Here is a 16911-nt window from a genome sequence, read left to right as displayed (position 1 = left end):
GGAGATTTACTGCTGATCACAGAACCGTGCTTCACTGAAAGATACGCATGACAATCGCAGCTTCTGTCGAATCGCAATCTCGATTCCATTTCGATTTATCGTGCAGCCCTAGGCATAATTATTTACTCGCCTTTGTCATTCCAAACCTGTTTGACTTTCTGTAGAACACAAAAGAAGATATTTTTTTTTAAAGTCAGTGGGTTCCTGTAGGTGTCAGGATCTTATTTTGTGATAAATGTTTCATTTGTGGTTGAACTGTGAGGGTATATTTTACTACATATATTATATTTTTACTACAGATTAGTGGTACTTGCACAGCCAAACAACTATTAAGTTTAAATAAAAAGTGTCAGCAGCCAGCAGGAATGTGTGTTAGTGCAGCTTTTATGCTAACTCAACCCAATACACTGTTGCTTAAAGGAACACTCCACTATTTTTGAAAATAGGCTCATTTTCGTTGACTGCATCGTCAACAGACCTGTTTGCTCTGTAGGCAAACTGAAGAGGATCCAGCAAGGGTCCAGTGATGTCCTTCAGGTGGGCCAGCACCAGTTTTTCAAAAAATAGTCCCCAGCACGCTCCCTGTGCAAGCAGGTGGTCACATTGGTTATGTTGACGGAAGTTAGCCTATTTTCAGGTGCTGCGTAATATCATTGCTCCTGCTGCACCCATGGTACGGCAGCAAAGTTCCTTGATTATTACGCCGGAATGAGAGTATAGTTCCTAGCCATATGACAGTGGGCAAATGCATAAAGCACAGCATAATTTGAAATCACGAGTTTAGTTTGTCGATCGCTCCAGTCAAGCAGAACGCGCTGTCAAAATAAAACTCCCGCCTCAAACACATCGGCCAAACAGAAAAACTTATCGGCCGATGCCGATATTTTAAAAATATCGGCCTTGGCGATATATCGGTCGACCACTACGTAGTACACACTTCCTCTGCTGAACTTTGAAAGGCTTTCCAGCGCTTTCCTTAGAGATCATAACCTCTTTCCGTCGATTGTCTTAGTGTATTCTGCTCGACAGCAGGTGTCTAGTTGTTCATAAGGACCTCTCTCGTGGTTATAAAAGCTGCCACATCAGCAGAGCGACGATGTCTGCCAAGTGGAAAGAATTGCTCTTTTTTTTTTTTCCCCACTACTGTGCAGGTTAGTCTGCATTCCTAATCTAGAGACATTCAGTGGACATTTAAAGGAATGTGTGTTTTAAAAGCCTCTGGCTTATTTGGGTCATTGTGCAATTTGTGAATCTGAATTAAAAAAAAAAGAAATAAATAATTTCAAGACTTAAGCAATAAAATTAAGTAACTTTTTTTCTCTGACAAAATTCATTTATTTGGTAACACTTAGCAATAATCTTCAAGTTAATGCAGTAGCGGCTAAACCTGAACTATCAATGACTAATGTAGGCTATTAGGTGTCTCGAACATTGAGCAACAATTTTATGGCATTTCTTACTCTTGATTAATGCTAATTTCTAAATATGTTTCTGTAATACATTTTTTACCTTTTTCATTTTTACGAATTAACATTAATGTATTCTGTGGTAACCGGTTTAATAATGCCATTGTAGAACCATTTTCTCTCAAAGCTTTGAGTGACCTGACCTCTGAGATTTGGTCAGTCTTTAAATTGATCAAAGTCCTGTGCAGTGATTCCTGATCCTTCCTGATGCAGATGCAATAGCTATAGACAGTCTCCCTTTAGACTGAATACCAGAGACATTCTTCTCTGTGACTTATCATGTCTCCTGAAATAGCAGCAGTCCACAAGGATCTCTTCAGACAGGGTCATTATAACCCTCTGCCGTTATCTGAGATACAATGCCGCTGCTGGGAATCATATCAGTGTATTGTTGTGACAGCGCCGAGATGTGATTGCCTTTTCCAATATAAATGCTGCTGTTAGGTGGGCTGAGAATTTAGTTTTGTATAAGACAAAATAGCATGATATGTTTTCGCCACAGAATAAAAAAAAAAGAAAAAAAAAGCTAATTCTCACAATTTTAACTTTGTGTCTTGCAATTGCATGTTATTTCTAAAAAAAAAAAAAAAAAAATCTTCAGCTTACACACAGAATTGTGCGATATGAACCCACAGTATTCTGACTTTTTCTCAAAATTCCAAATTGAATCTCACAATTCTTTTTTTTTTTTTATCTCACAATTCTGACTTTTCAGAAAGTTTTCAGACTTTTTCCTCTCAAGTGCGAGGTAACATCACACAGTTTGGACTGTTTTTCACAGAATTGCAAGTTGCAAGTTGCAATTCTAAGTCTATATCTCAGAATTGCAAGATTGTTAGAAAAAGTATGAGGAACAAATGTTGAATTATGAGATGGAAAAAGTCACTGCTACTGTGCAAGTGATGTGGTCTTGGTTCTTGATTGGTGGTTATTTATTAGTCCAAGTTATGCTATTCTGGTACCAATATGTCTTTTTTGCTATTTTATTTTTGTAAAAGTATTTAGTGGCACAGAAATGAGACACTTCAGGTTTAATATGCTATATAATTGAACTTCATGTTGTGACTAGTTCTAAATGGACTATTTGACAGCAGTTGAGTTGTCAGCTGATCAGAGGTGTGTGCTGTTCTACTAAAGCTCACCTTGCCTTTTGGTGGCCCTCATATATTATCAATAAGGCAGTGAGGATCATATTTCCTCTGTCTCTCTCTCCAAACCACACGCATAAGTGTAGTCAGCATAGCACAGCCGGCATCAGCATGGTGTGGTTAACCTCTCCTTCACACACCCTGCTGTTTTTGATAAACATTCTCGTGCTCTTTTACACCCACACTGTAATTTACACCCTGATCGTGAGTCGGAAATATGAGCGCACAGTGCTGGAGAATAAATATCGAACTTCTCCCAGATATATTTGCATGAAATCAAATCAGATTATAAAAAGCAGTCATTTACTTCCTTGTATTTACTTGATGGCAGTCAGTATTGACGTTAATCAACAGGTTTTACTTCTGTTTCACAAACACACTTTTGTCTGATCTTTTGATGACGCTCTCTTTCTTTCTTGGCCTCGCGTTCACCCAAAGATCTGGCCAGGTAAGCTTAAGCAAGGTGAGTCTCGGCAGGTTCTCGAAGGTCCTTTGATTGCATAATTGTGAAGTTCATTCAAATGTATTTTTGTTTATGGGTCTTAATCATTTAACACTGATATACAGTAAACAGAGAAATCTGACTTTAAATTACCCATATTGTTGGAGTTTGAACTTTGTGATTCTTTTGGTTGTAGTAACTGGAATTCTATCGCTAATAGGGATGTAACGATTCACTCAACTCACGATTCGATTCACGATTTTGATTTCTCGATTCGATTCACGTTTTTTTTTTTACAAAATGAGATTTAAGACAAATTATAAATTAAATGTGTCCTTTTATTATTGCTTGGACAAAATGCTGCACAGTTCTTTGTCAAATTGAAATATAACACTATATACTAATATATAACAATAATATACTAATATAGCACTTGCATATTATTGCTGACGCAGATTCACTCTCTGCCAGCAGGTGGCGCTTAAAGCGTTTCCTTGGTTTCCGCTGTAAACAAAGCAGCGCTGCATTTATAAACGTTAATATGCATTATACAGAGGCAAGAGGAAAAGAAAATAATACCATCTAAACTTTTCTAAAAACAGTAAGTTCCCCTCAGACATGGATTCTTATAAACTCCTACCCCTAATTGAATCGCGATTTGTTTAGCATCTCAACCGATTTGAATTGTCACATATTTGAATCGATTTTCAACCGGCTCGCGGTTAATCGTTACGTCCCTAATCGCTAACATCATGAAAAATATTTACGATATATTAGACAAAATCCTTTCAAAATACTGAAAATACTTTCAAAATAAGAAGTGGCATCTGGTGAAACCTGCTTTTCTGTCAGATGTTCTGTTATTTTCACAAAACTTGTAATTATTAATTTAAGCAGGTGAGAATATTTAAATTATGTGGACAGAAACATGCAAAATGTTTTCATGATGCATCACAATGAATATTCATTGGGCGTGGCCAAAAATATTGAATGCATAGGGCTGAAAATGATAAATGCTTGTATTAATTTAGATTTATTTTAGATTTTGTTTAGAAGCATCCCCATCGCATCCAGGGATATTGATACATTTTGACGGCTGTATGCTTCCAGACTTCTGCATGATTGTTGTGCTGTTGTTTATGCCCTTTTGCATTTCTCCATGAGAACTCCGTATTCAGTACATAGAGGGTGGATGCGGAACACTTGATATATGATACATAATCAAAGATTCTGTTGGATTTACTGTTGGAAGTAACATTTTCTTTAAAAAAAATCTTTTGGTTGAAACATGGCAGAAATTTAAGAGGCATCCCCATTCAAAATTGCTTTTGTGGTGGTTTGCTGGAAACCTGCTGTTGTGTAAATCTCAAAGATAGTCATTAGCAGCGATGGTGAGTTTCCATATTGTTCCTGGCTTCTTCACGTTCTTGGTAATGACTGGTTTGGGTTTGCTCTCTTCCCCTCTGCACCAGTGGCCTTTGAGACCTTTTCAGAAGGGCCCCCTCTGGGGCCAATTATCCAGTGTTTGTGACTCAAATGTTAGTTCATTCATTTACAATCGGATTTTGCTTCTTGTGGTTAAAAAAACATCCAGACTTTCATGCATCAGGACCTTTGCAGACATTGATTCCCAGTGTCTTTCAAAAAGCGCTTGAATAATGTGTCTCTGTTGAAGGAAACCTGTGTTTTGTTTGCCTCGCATCAGCTCCTTAACTGCTCGTTATGTCTTGACGCAAGAAAAACTGTTTCCGGTACCCAGTTCCATTGAGAAGACTATATCTCAGTAGCTGTTTATGAGAAGCATTTATTAATATCACAGATTTAAGTTAAGCTTTTAAAAGCTCACATTACAGTCTCAGGACTTCTCAGACACCAATTGTAATGATTAATTAATAAATGATAAATTATCGTCTGGCCATCTGAGATTTCAGTATGGAGATAAAGGTTAGTGTCATTAATTTAATTTTATTGGTATTCCAGCACACCGTGAGTGTATATTAGCACCGGGTGCTGTTGGCTTTTTGCATCTGATAGAGCGCTCGGATCCAGAAACAGTGACACGTGAGACTTAACAAGCGTATTGATGGAGACCTTCTGCAATGGTCCAAAGCGAGTTAAATTGCAATCAAACTACACATTTGATCAGTTCTTGCTTTCCCTGGCAATCAAACCCATGATCTTGGTGTTGCTATCCAAGGCAGGTTAAACTAGTAGCAGCTTACATTTCATAAATTGTTGCCCATGTACTCAAGTAAAAATGTAATTTCTTGTTATGCTTTCTGATTTTGCTGTATCAAAAATACAACACACACATTGAGATATTGTGGAAATATTTTGCTGGTATTGAGGGTGTTTAAGGTCAATGTTATTTTCATATTACATACTATTATAGTAACTATTTATATACTTGATAAACAAATTAAATGAAACAAATTTCTGCTTTATTTCAATTAATGAAAACTGTTTTTAATTGTTTTAACATTTGTTTTAGTTAACAATAACACAGGTTAAGGCCTATCATAAACAGTACACAGTAGACTCATATTTCCTATCTTTATTAATCGTGATTAATCACATCCAAAATAAAAGTTTTTGTTTACATAATGTGTGTACTGTGTATAGCCTATTTATTGTGTACATATAAATACACACACATGCATGTATATAGTTAAGAAAAATGTCAAATATATTTATATATGATATAAATTGTATGAATATAAATATATACAGGTAAATATTTTCAAAATATATGCTGTATGTGTGTGTATTTATGTATACATAATATACACAATACACACACATATATTATGTAAACAAAACTTTTATTTTGGATGTGATTAATCACAATTAATCATTTGACAGCACTAATATTTTCATATTCTGTCCAGTGGTTAGTTCATAGCACTTACAGAAATTAATATTTCCATTTTATTTCTATAGCCATTTTTACCTTTTTTTTAATTATTATTTCAGTTTTTAAAAACTTCAAAATCTTTTACTGTACTTTGTCTGCTTAAAGTAAATAGAATGGAGTCCAATTTAAATGCAGGTCTGCTAAAACAATACCTGATCACTATTTGGCTATACCATTGGTTTTTTAATAATGTGCACCTTTGTACATTTATTTAGCAAGTAAATCATGTTCATTTTGATTGGCTGTGTGAGGATTATATCTTTTTCTGAAAGATAAACTACTTGATGGCCATTTAGACATATAATTCTCATTCGTTTGCCTAATTTTCTCATCTCCCTCTATACTGTATTTCTATGTAGAGCTCGACCTGTTGCTGGTAGAGTCATGACCCTGAGACCAGCCAATGGCTGCAGACAGCTGACCTTGACCATTGGCCTGACCCTGACTCTAGGCCTGCTGCAGTGGCCAATAGGAGATGTCAGTGGTCAGGATGGACCGTCTCCTGCGCAGGTCCTTCAGGAGCTGCTGACACGCTATGGCGACAACACCAGCATCTCCGTCCCTCAGCTCCGAGCGCTCCTCATGCGCTTAAACGGAGGTCAGAGTGGAGACCACGATGCACAAACACAGCCCGCCAAAACCAATGCATCTCAGGTGAGTCCAGAAAGTGACAGAAGATTTGACAGCATGTTGGACTTGATATGCATTTGTTGCCCAGGGTGTATTTTCACATGTCTAACTGGCTTTTGAACTCTGACTGGCTGCATATTGCTCACAAAATACATGCCTACTAGGGGTGGAACGGTTCAACTTACTCACGGTTCGGTTTGTATCACGGTTTTAGAGTCACGGTTTCGGTACGGTTCGGTAAGTGCTATGTTTAGGCAAACACTATACTGTCAAATAAAAATAAAGAAAATAAGAATACATTTGTCCATTTAAACACAATACTTCAGAGAAAGCTTAATATTTGCGCGCGTTCTGAGGCGCAGGTTTGCGGGGGCGTGGGCCATAAAAAATAGTCCTGCCACCACAGATGGAAAAAATCCTAGAGGAAACACTGCATACTTTTAATAAAATTAGAAAAATGCGTTTACAAAGGTAAAAAGAATATGCCCCTGAAATCACTTTGAGTCAAATGTCAGCTCGCTAATTCTTGATTAGAATTTTTTTTATTGATTAGAAGGTGCTCCTAAATTTTTTTAATTAGGAGGACAAGCGCTCCTAATTACAAGAAGAACAACACTGCTCTTAAACTGGGTGTGTGACCGGTATGGCTGTGGAATGGGGTTTGGCCATGGAAAAATTTTCAGTCAAAAGATTTTTTTTGCTTTAACCCCTCTATATGAATCGCGATTCTGTCTTCTAACGATTCTAATGGATTCACAAGTTCCACAATCAATGTTCTAAAGCAGCGGTTCTTAATCCTGTTCCTTGCATCCCCTGCTCTGCACACGCTCTGCCTCTCTCTCTCTCACCTGATGATCAGCTCCAATAAACTGTGTTCCAATTAAACACTTTATTGGTGTAGACAGAAAAATATTTTTCACATAGCTATGAGAAGCGTTAAACATGGACGCGAATGTGGTTGCCGTGCTGTATTACAGCTTTAATCAGGATAAAACCGTGTATTAAAAGCTAGCATAAGCAGTATCTTTTACACATAACAGCGTATCTCAAAGTATGAGACAACAACAAACAAAACACATACTATTAAGAGCCATGTGCTTGCACAGGTTCTGCGTGATCCTCTTCACTAAAATCCTCGGTGTCTCATTCGGGCTCAAATTGATAAGCAATATTGACGACGCCATTATTTACAATACAACCGGAGCACATGCCGCTGAGCTGAGGGGCGTGATGTGTAGACGCGCACTAGAGGCGGTTTAGCCAATCACAACACACTGAGCCAGCTGACCAATCTCAGCCCATCGCGTATTTCTGAGGGAGGGGCTTCATAAAAACAGGAAATCATCAGCGCGTTTATAGGAGAAGGGACAGAGCGGTGTAGAAAAAAGGTAAATTATGTGAAAAATTATGCGTTTTTTAAAAAAACGAAGCATTGACACGTGTTAAACTGTGCCCCATAAACACCATCAAGCCTAGAAAACACGAGTCAACCACCACTTTAATACATCCGTGCTGAATAAAAGTTTGTAAATAATTACAAAACATACTTTTGTTAAAAAAGTAGCGTATATGTGTGTGGCCATGTAGTGTATAAATCCTTGGCATTACAATATTCACTGCCTGAGCGTTGAGTAAGTGCAAAGCCAGAAATATTTGTCTTTGGTTTAGCATTTGTGTGTTCACGTCATTAAGTGTTTTATCATAGGCATTATGTCTTGTGCCACCTCTCAAGGTGTAAGTTAGAAAAAGAGTAACACGTTGTACTTTATCAGTTTGTCCACAACGATAAAAGGCCATATTGAGCTGTCATTATTTTTCCTCCTCCACAGAGAGCATTTGTTATGCTAAAAGACGAAAAGACTGTGTAACATTTACAAGGACTGCAAGTGGAGTATCTGAATGTCTTTTTGTTCCTTGAAGATTGTTTGAGTTTATTCAATACTTAATAACAACATGCTTCCTGGCTTTATTATTAGCTTATTTTTGGCAGCTGAATAGTTGTCCTAAATTGACCTAAAATTACTTTTTCATTAAATTTCATTTAATGCATGATTGCTTTTTGTAAATATTTTGTTTTTAAAAAATGGAATGTCATAAGAGTATATTTAATTGTTCTCAATTTGTATTTTGATATCATGGTTCTTAATTTCAAATTTAAAATGCATTAATTTCCTCATCAGATGTAGGTTTTTGTAAACACGGCTTTTTAAGAAAAGTATGATTTCCTCCCCCCTCTTTCTTCAGAGAGTTATTATAGGATATGTTTTCAACATTTTGATTCCTAATCCTCAGTATGACCTTGAGATATGACATTGTTAGACCTCAAAGTCAGATCTGTGGTTTCTATCCTGTGCTGTGACAGCTCCAGCACAAACTCTGCACTCTCAATGCTGTAATTCAAGCATCTCGTCTGTGATCAGTAATTGAAACCTCTGTCCTGTCCTCTGTTCTCAGTGCTTGGCTGCAGACACTCTGGCAGCGTATGGGATGAGCGAACAGTCCCGTATAGATGAACGAGGCCTGCAGGAAATCTGCCCTACCATGATACAGCAGCTGGACTCACAAGCGTGCAAGACCCAACAGGACCAAGAGTCAGAGACCAGCCCCAGACCCACTGACGCTGAGGGTAAGATCGACTATCCATTGATAGTCAATGCATAATATTAGTCATGATGCTATTGTCATTATACACTGCATGGCCAAAAGTATATGTACACCCCTATTTGACTATTTCAGCTATACTTCAAATCAATCCTACAGGTGTGCAAACCTTAAACAAACATTTAAAGAAGATTTATGTACATTTATGCACAATCCCCACATGCAAAAAACAAAAGGGCCATAAAGACTTGGTTCTCCAAACCCTAACCTTGTTGAACAATCAAGCCATGGTTTTAAAATTAATTGTTCAACAATCAAATATGGGTGTGACGTATTTTGGCCTTGTGTCAAGGTTAATTTGTTTGCTTCCAATTGCTTAGCACTGTTTCTGCTGAGATGTGCTTACACTGTGAATGCAGTGACGCTTATTAACAGTTCTTGTTATATTCTCTTCAAACTGTCATGTGTTGCACGTCCACAGGTAATGCCATCCGTTAAACTTTATCAATGTAGATAAAGTACAACGTCTTGTACTTTGGAATGGAAAACACATTATTGAAGCAAGTGGCATTCATTTATGTATTCGTTTATTTTGAAAGAGGGCACAAGCACATAAAATAATAGCCATATCAGAAGCCAGAAAGAGCTTTATTACCAAGTATGTTTACACACACAAGGAATTTGACTTGACGACAGGAGCTTCCAGTGCAGAAGAAAGTACGGACATAGTGCAAACATGCATGGGAATAACACAGTAGAGATGAAATATAACAATAAAATAAGAAAACAGAAAATTAAATAATGCACTATATACAGAATTAAATTAATAGAAAATGTAATTGTTTAAATAATTGTACAGGTATGTGCAGTTTACAAATGTACAAATTTCAAATTTACAATGTACAAATGCACTATATACTACCATTCAAAAGTTTGGGCTTGGTATGATTTTTTAAAAATGTGATAGTCTCTTATGCTTACTAAGGCTGCATTCATTTAATCAAAAATACAGTAAAAGAGTAATATTGTGCAATTTCTTTTTTAATATATTTTAAATTGTAATATTCTTGAATTTTCAGCATCATTACTCCAGTCTTCAGTGTCACACGATCCTTCAGAAATCATTCTAATATGCTGATTTGCTGCTCAAGAAACATTTCGTATTATTATAAATGTTGAAAATAATTGTGCTGCTTAATATTTGTGTGGAAACCATGATGCATTTTATTCTATATTTCTTACTAACCCCAAACGTTTGAACAGTGGTGCACTTGGAAAAATGATTGAACCCCTTTAGATAGTTAAACGTTATTGGATCATGTTCATAGTTAATGTCATGAAATACTGTTGTAGTTACTCTTCTAGGACTATACATCCTTAAAAATCACCAGTTGATAGTCTAGCAAAAATGTCTCCAAATCGTGACGTTAGACTGAGAAGAGCTCTAGAGAGTCATGTTTGAAGATATGCCTATTGCCTAGGTATGATACTTCAATACACATCTAATGCCGTGTATATAGGCATAGATAGAACTCGGGCAAACACTTGAAAGAATCTTTCATATCAGAATAAGACATCTTGACTTTTAAAATGCCTAACCTTGTTTATATCAGATCCCGGCAACATCTGGATTCAATCACTGTACTCTGGTCAGACGGGAGATTTGAAGGGAGGCTGTGTGCTTTCAGAAGCTGAACTGAAATAACCCTTGTGTAGGCCACAGACATAAAAAGGCAAGACGGGGAGAGTTCAGACAACTTCATGGGCGTGTGTGAAGGAGAGAAAGTCATGGATTCGGAGAACCGGAAACAATTTCACATGTGCTCTATAAGTGATTTTTTATTTTTACGCACGTTTCAAATCTGTGCAGTTTTTTTTGTATTCACTATAACCTAAAACAAACCCTGTCTATAACAGATTATTTTAGATTTTATTTTATTAATTGAAATTCTTGTTTTGAATCGGCTTGCGACTCTTTGTGGCTCAACATCTGTGCACCATGTTTTCTGGCACAGGGATTTTTCCTGTCGCTTTGCATCATGCTGTGCTTTATCTGCTAAACAAGCCACTTCTGGGTTTTGGCATTTCTTGCGCATCCTGGCAGCGGGAGAGGAAATGAAAGGAGAATGTCGCAGTGACGCTTCCCACCGCAATTCAACAGATAAAGAGAAAGAAAAGGGGAATGTGTGCTTTTAGAGATGGAGTCTTACAGCATCCTGTTCTCAGTGCAGTCTATCCCATTCAGTCTTAACAAATTGTACAGTGATGGTAATGTGAACGTGAAATAATCACAAAAGAGGAGGGAATAGGATTTAGGACAGGTTGCAGGCTAGACCCAAACCAGCATCATTTGGATAAGCACCACAGCTCATTGTCTCTATAGCATATCTCACAACTTCAACAAGATTGCAATTCTTTTTTCCTTTTTTTTTGGTTCTGTCCCAACTTTTCCTCTGCAGTGGAAACTGTGGGAACCGATAAAGATCATGTTTCATGAAGATATTTTGTAAATTTCCTACCTTAAATATATCAAAACTTAATTTTTGATTAGTAATATGCATTGCTAAGAACTTCATTTTAACAACTTTAAAGAGGATTTTGTTTCAATATTTAGATTTTTTTTGCACCCTCAGATTCCAGATTTTCTTATTTATTCAGCTTTCAGATGATGTATAAATCTCGATAAATAAAAAAAAGACCCCTATGGCTGGTTTTGTGGTCCAGGGTCACATTTATTAGTAGTATTATCATTATTCAAGCTTTTATTTTTCTGTAAAACTGCAAGGAGACCTTTAAGTTTCTGTGATGACAGGTTTATAAATGCTTTTCATTACAAATCTAGTGATTTGCTGTAATCATCCCTCCACAAAAATGTTAACAATTATGTAAATGTGAAAATAAAAGGTAACTAGTGCATGTCACATTACCCTGATTAGCACACTAAGCAAAACACAATGTTAGACAGCTTTTATGTTCTTATGAGAAGTGTAAATATATTTTCCGATTATAATGAAACTGATTAGAAGCAGATTAGACGGCCACCACAGTCCAGGTCATTAATGGGAAACACTGTTGACATGAGGATGAGTAAATAATGATAGAATGTTCATTTTTTTGAAGAAACGGGAAACAAGAAAAAAAGTATTTGAAGTAAATGTGGAAGAAGCCTATTATCAGTGTGTTGTTATAAACTCAGTGACGCATATTTTTATGGCTACAGGTTATGAGTCCATATGTTACTGCTGTTATATGAAAGAAATAGGTTTCCTAAATGCATCTGTGTGTTTTCATGAATGATTTTCTTCCTCTGTAGGCAAAGTGCTGACAGTTGTTCTCAGCTGTAAACCAGTGCAACTCTGTGGTTTTGGAGAAATGTGATCTGCCGCAGTTCACTCCCACATAATGATGTTCTCTCTCAAACTGCACGTGTGTCCATTCAGGAGTGTGTTTATGACAGATGTCTTGTATTTCCAGGGATTCCAGTCTGGTTGGGTTAAATGGTAGCAGATCAGTGTTGCCGGACTGAAGTGTACATTATAATCCAAGCATGCAAAAGCTGTGGGATGTGTCTGCTGGGGTGTAATGTCATATGTGTGTGTGTGTGTGTCCTGCAGTGTGGGGTTACTCAGTTTTGAGTGTGACTCTGATTAGTGCGTTCGCTTTGACTGCTGTTTTTGTGGTGCCCCTGATGAGGACGTGGTTCATGCACAGGACACTCATCTATTTCATCGCTCTGTCCATCGGCACGCTGTTCTCCACCGCCATCCTGCAGCTCCTGCCTGAGGTTCAGTATCCATCCACCCGTTTCCACCCAATCAACCGTGGATCAAGATTAATCTCAAAGGGCTTTTTCCATCTTTCTTCCTTCACACAATGTTTTCTCCCTTTTAACGCAACAAAACATCCCTAACCACAGGAAAGATTTCCTCTTTCTGAAGCTCTTCCTCTCTTTGAAATTGAATTTCTCCCATGATCTTTCTATTGGTGCATTTTAAGGCCGTAGGTTTCACTATAGCTGGTGATTTTGTATTGCAGACCATTTTTTTTAAATGTTGACTAAAAGTCGTTTGCAATTTGCAGTTGCTAAAGAAGACTAATTAATAGATCCATTATATTCATTTATTTTAGATTTATTAGATTTATTTATGTTTTTAATTAATATTTTATTTATGTAATTTATTTGTTTTTAATTTAATTACATTTTAATTTAATTTAATTTTTTTTAGCGCTAATCATTTTGTAAATGATTACTGAATCTTTAGCCTTTTGATAGATGTATTGAAAAGAGCCTTAAAAAGAGCCATAAATAGGCCCTGATGAAATATTTTATTGTATTTTTAAATTTAGTTTTCATTTTATTTCATAATTTTAATTTAGTTTTTATTTTACTTTACTTTTATAAATCTTAAGCTGTCTGCAGACCCTTAAAACCCTTGAATGGGCCCAGATGGAATTAGACATTTTTAAAGATTTTTTTTTTTTAACATTCATTTTATTTTTTATTTTTCACTTTGTTTTCCATAGAAATTTCTGTTGTTGTTTCTCTTGTATAAATTCATTTTTAAAATAGAACTTTCTATAGATTTCTGCAGGGGCTAATTTTCTGTGTTCCTGTCAATTAATAACAATGACCAATTAAAGTACAGATATTATTAAAATTGCTAGAAGCATAGAAAGCTTGGATGTAGTTTGAGAGCTGTAAAAGTTTGGCTTTTTGTGTTTGGGTTGTCAAGCCGCCATAACGTTCGATGTTTGTTCCCACACTTTTTTGGAGATGATCAGTATCCCATACCTCAAATTGTTCCTCTATCCCTGAATACTGCCTTTAAAGTAGATCACTAACGCTACATTTTTTCACTGGCTCATTGGTTATGGAAATCACATCTTCATTAAAAGAGCGTATCCAGGATGCTCTCTGTTGGGTTGTTGGTACAGGTGTGTGCTGGGTGTTGATGGTTCACTGGCTGGTCAACATGAATGCGGGTGTTTTCAGTTCCTCTGTTGCCTCAGGAGTAGAGCTATGTTGAGCTGTCCCATCAGCTTTGAATGACCTTCAGTGACCTCATGTCTCAAGGCATCATTTGTTCTAGAGCCCGACCGATATGGGTTTTTTGGGGCTGATACCGATACCGATATTAGGGACTAAAAAAAGGCCGATATTGATATATCGGCCGATATTCTTTGTGCATATTATAGTACAGTACCAGTCAAAAGTTTGGACACTTTCCCATTCGAGGGTCCAAATTTGACTGGTACTATATATAGAATAGAGTATATACATAAACAGAATATATATACATAAAAACATTTTTTGCAATGATCACTCAAATGTGGTGATCAAACACTTATAATGACTTGACAGAGATACGTAATGGAGGCAGGGCATTTAACAATTCAACAATGAACTTTATTATCCAAAATGAGTGACATCAGTGCACTGAACAGTAAAGTTGAAGTTTATTCAACTTTAATTAAATTCAATTCCATTCAACTTTATTCCTTTGAAGTTTATTTCACTTCGGAACATTCATTCACGGATTTGCGCTACTGTCTTCACACACAGACGAAACTTACTAGAGAAGTGTGACATAATATACCTCTGTAAATAAATACAATATAAATTCACGTCTCGCGCACTTTAATGCCCTTTGAATGTAAAGTACGTTCCCTTGGAACTGGAATCATGGCGGAAGATCATGTGAAGTCCACTTCGCAGGGCACTTACGGTCGAATAAGACAACGCTTGAATGCTGCTGCCTGAACAAGTCCTTACTGAAGTGAAAGTGTTGACTGGTGTCACTATCTCGCAAACGCGCCGGCGGATCTCCACCAAATTCGGGGGATCCCTTCAGCTCTCGAGCTGAAGGGATCCCCCGAATTTGGTGCGGATTCGCCGCGCCGTTATGGAGATATGGCCGTTCAAAGTTTTAATGGTTTTCTATAGACTTAAGCTTTAAAGCGTTTCCTCCAGGTCACCAGTAGCAAACAATGGAGCGTGCTCTGCTGAACAAACTAAGTAATTACACCATTTCAAGCATTTTATTTGCGTTATATGTTCTGTAAAAAAATGTTCATATCGGCGGAATATCGGCGGCATATTCGCCGATACCGATATACCGGCAACAGGCTCATATCGGCCGATAATATCGGCAAAACGATATATCGGTCGGGCTCTAATTTGCTCTATGATGGTCAACGGGAAGCCGCCTCCCCCTACTTCCTCTGTGAATGAAACACAATGGATGTTAAAATGTGAACAACATACACTACCATTCAAAAGTCTGGAGTCAGTCATTTGTTTTTGAAAGAAGTTAATAGTTTTATTCAGCAAGGATGCATTAAATTGATCAAAAGTGACATCTAAGACATTTATGATTAGTTTCAGCTGTTCGTTTGAACTTGCTATTCATCAAAGAATCCAGAAAAATAAAAATTCAGCTTTGCCATCATAGGAATTGATTGAGGAAAAAAACAGAAAAGTTATTTTTAATTTATTATAACATTTTACAATATTACTGTTTTTACTATATTTTTGATCAAATAAATGCTGCTTTGTTGAGCGTTGAAAACTTGAAAAAAAAAATGTATTGACCCTAAATTTTTGAATAGTAGTGTAATAGCATGACTCTGAAATGTCTGATTTATTGCTGTTAATTTATTATATAAATTGACATCAAATCTGTAAATGCAATTCATGAATAAGATTTAATATTGTGTATTTTCTTCAAATGTGGTTGCATGAATTAATTTGATCATTCAGTGGCCCACAGAACTTAATTTTTCCCATCAGGGAGTAAATCTCACATTTGAGATTATGAATGTCAACCTTTCGCCTAGTATTAATTATTCTGCTGATTAATTCAAATATTATTTCTTCTTTTTCCCTTTCTTTTCCACTTCCTGTGTTCTCTCTCTCTCTCTCTGTCCTCTGGTTGTTTGGCCAGTGTGGGGGTATGGTTTCCTGTGTGTGACAGTGATATCTCTGTGTTCACTGGTCGGGGCGAGTGTGGTTCCCTTCATGAGGAAAACCTTTTACAAGCGGTTGCTGCTGTACTTCATAGCCCTGGCCATTGGTACTCTGTACTCCAACGCACTCTTTCAGCTAATCCCAGAGGTAGAGCGGACACGTGTGCCACACATCCAGACTGAAGACAGTTCCAGATTTCTAGAGTTTATATATGTGGAGTCTGCCGTTTAAATTACTTGCCCTCATGTCGTTCCAGACTTTGTACAGAATGAAAATATTGTATGCAACATCAAGAAAACTTCTAGTGCTAGCTCTACACATTTTTAGGTTAAATCTTTCTGTATGCAAAATATTTATTCTATTTGTTTATACCATATGTGACCCTGGAGCACAAAAGCAGTCTTAAGTCGCTGGGGTATATTTGTAGCAATAGCCAACAATACATTGTATGGGTCAAAATTATTGATTTTTCTTTTATGCCAAAAATCATTAGGACATTAAGTAAAGATCATGTTCCATGAAGATATTCTGTAAATTACCTACCGTGAATATATCAAAACTTAATTTTTGATTAGTAATATGCATTGCTAAGGACTTAATTTGGACAACTTTAAAGGTGATTTTCTCAATATTTATATTTTTTGCACCCTCAGATTCCAGATTTTCAAATAGTTGTATCTCGGCCAAATATGGTCCTATCCTAACAAACCATACGTCAATGGAAAGCTTATTTATTCAGCTTT

At 36.7% G+C, this 16911-nt stretch overlaps 1 protein-coding gene across 2 annotated transcripts in view; it reads left to right on the top strand.

The window, feature by feature from the left end:
* The window catches only part of LOC107656812 (zinc transporter ZIP14-like), a 32614-nt gene that overhangs the window by 2282 nt on the left and 13421 nt on the right, over nt 1-16911 (top strand). Inside the window, exons 2-4 of one of the 2 annotated variants that reach the window (XM_016444758.1) lie at nt 6330-6624; nt 9055-9226; nt 16146-16315. In XM_016444758.1, coding sequence (XP_016300244.1) covers nt 6355-6624; nt 9055-9226; nt 16146-16315 — 612 coding nt within the window. In that variant the 5' untranslated portion in view covers nt 6330-6354. Of the gene's footprint in view, nt 1-6329; nt 6625-9054; nt 9227-12815; nt 12986-16145; nt 16316-16911 lie in introns of both variants that reach the window. The other variant, XM_016444759.1, reaches the window with a different exon arrangement.

This window comes from Sinocyclocheilus anshuiensis, unplaced genomic scaffold, assembly GCF_001515605.1.
Source record: "Sinocyclocheilus anshuiensis isolate Anshui unplaced genomic scaffold, SAMN03320099.WGS_v1.1 scaffold1136, whole genome shotgun sequence".
NCBI lineage: Eukaryota > Metazoa > Chordata > Actinopteri > Cypriniformes > Cyprinidae > Sinocyclocheilus > Sinocyclocheilus anshuiensis.
Note: the sequence above shows the minus strand (reverse complement) of the source record. Positions and strands in the feature narration are given on the sequence as shown.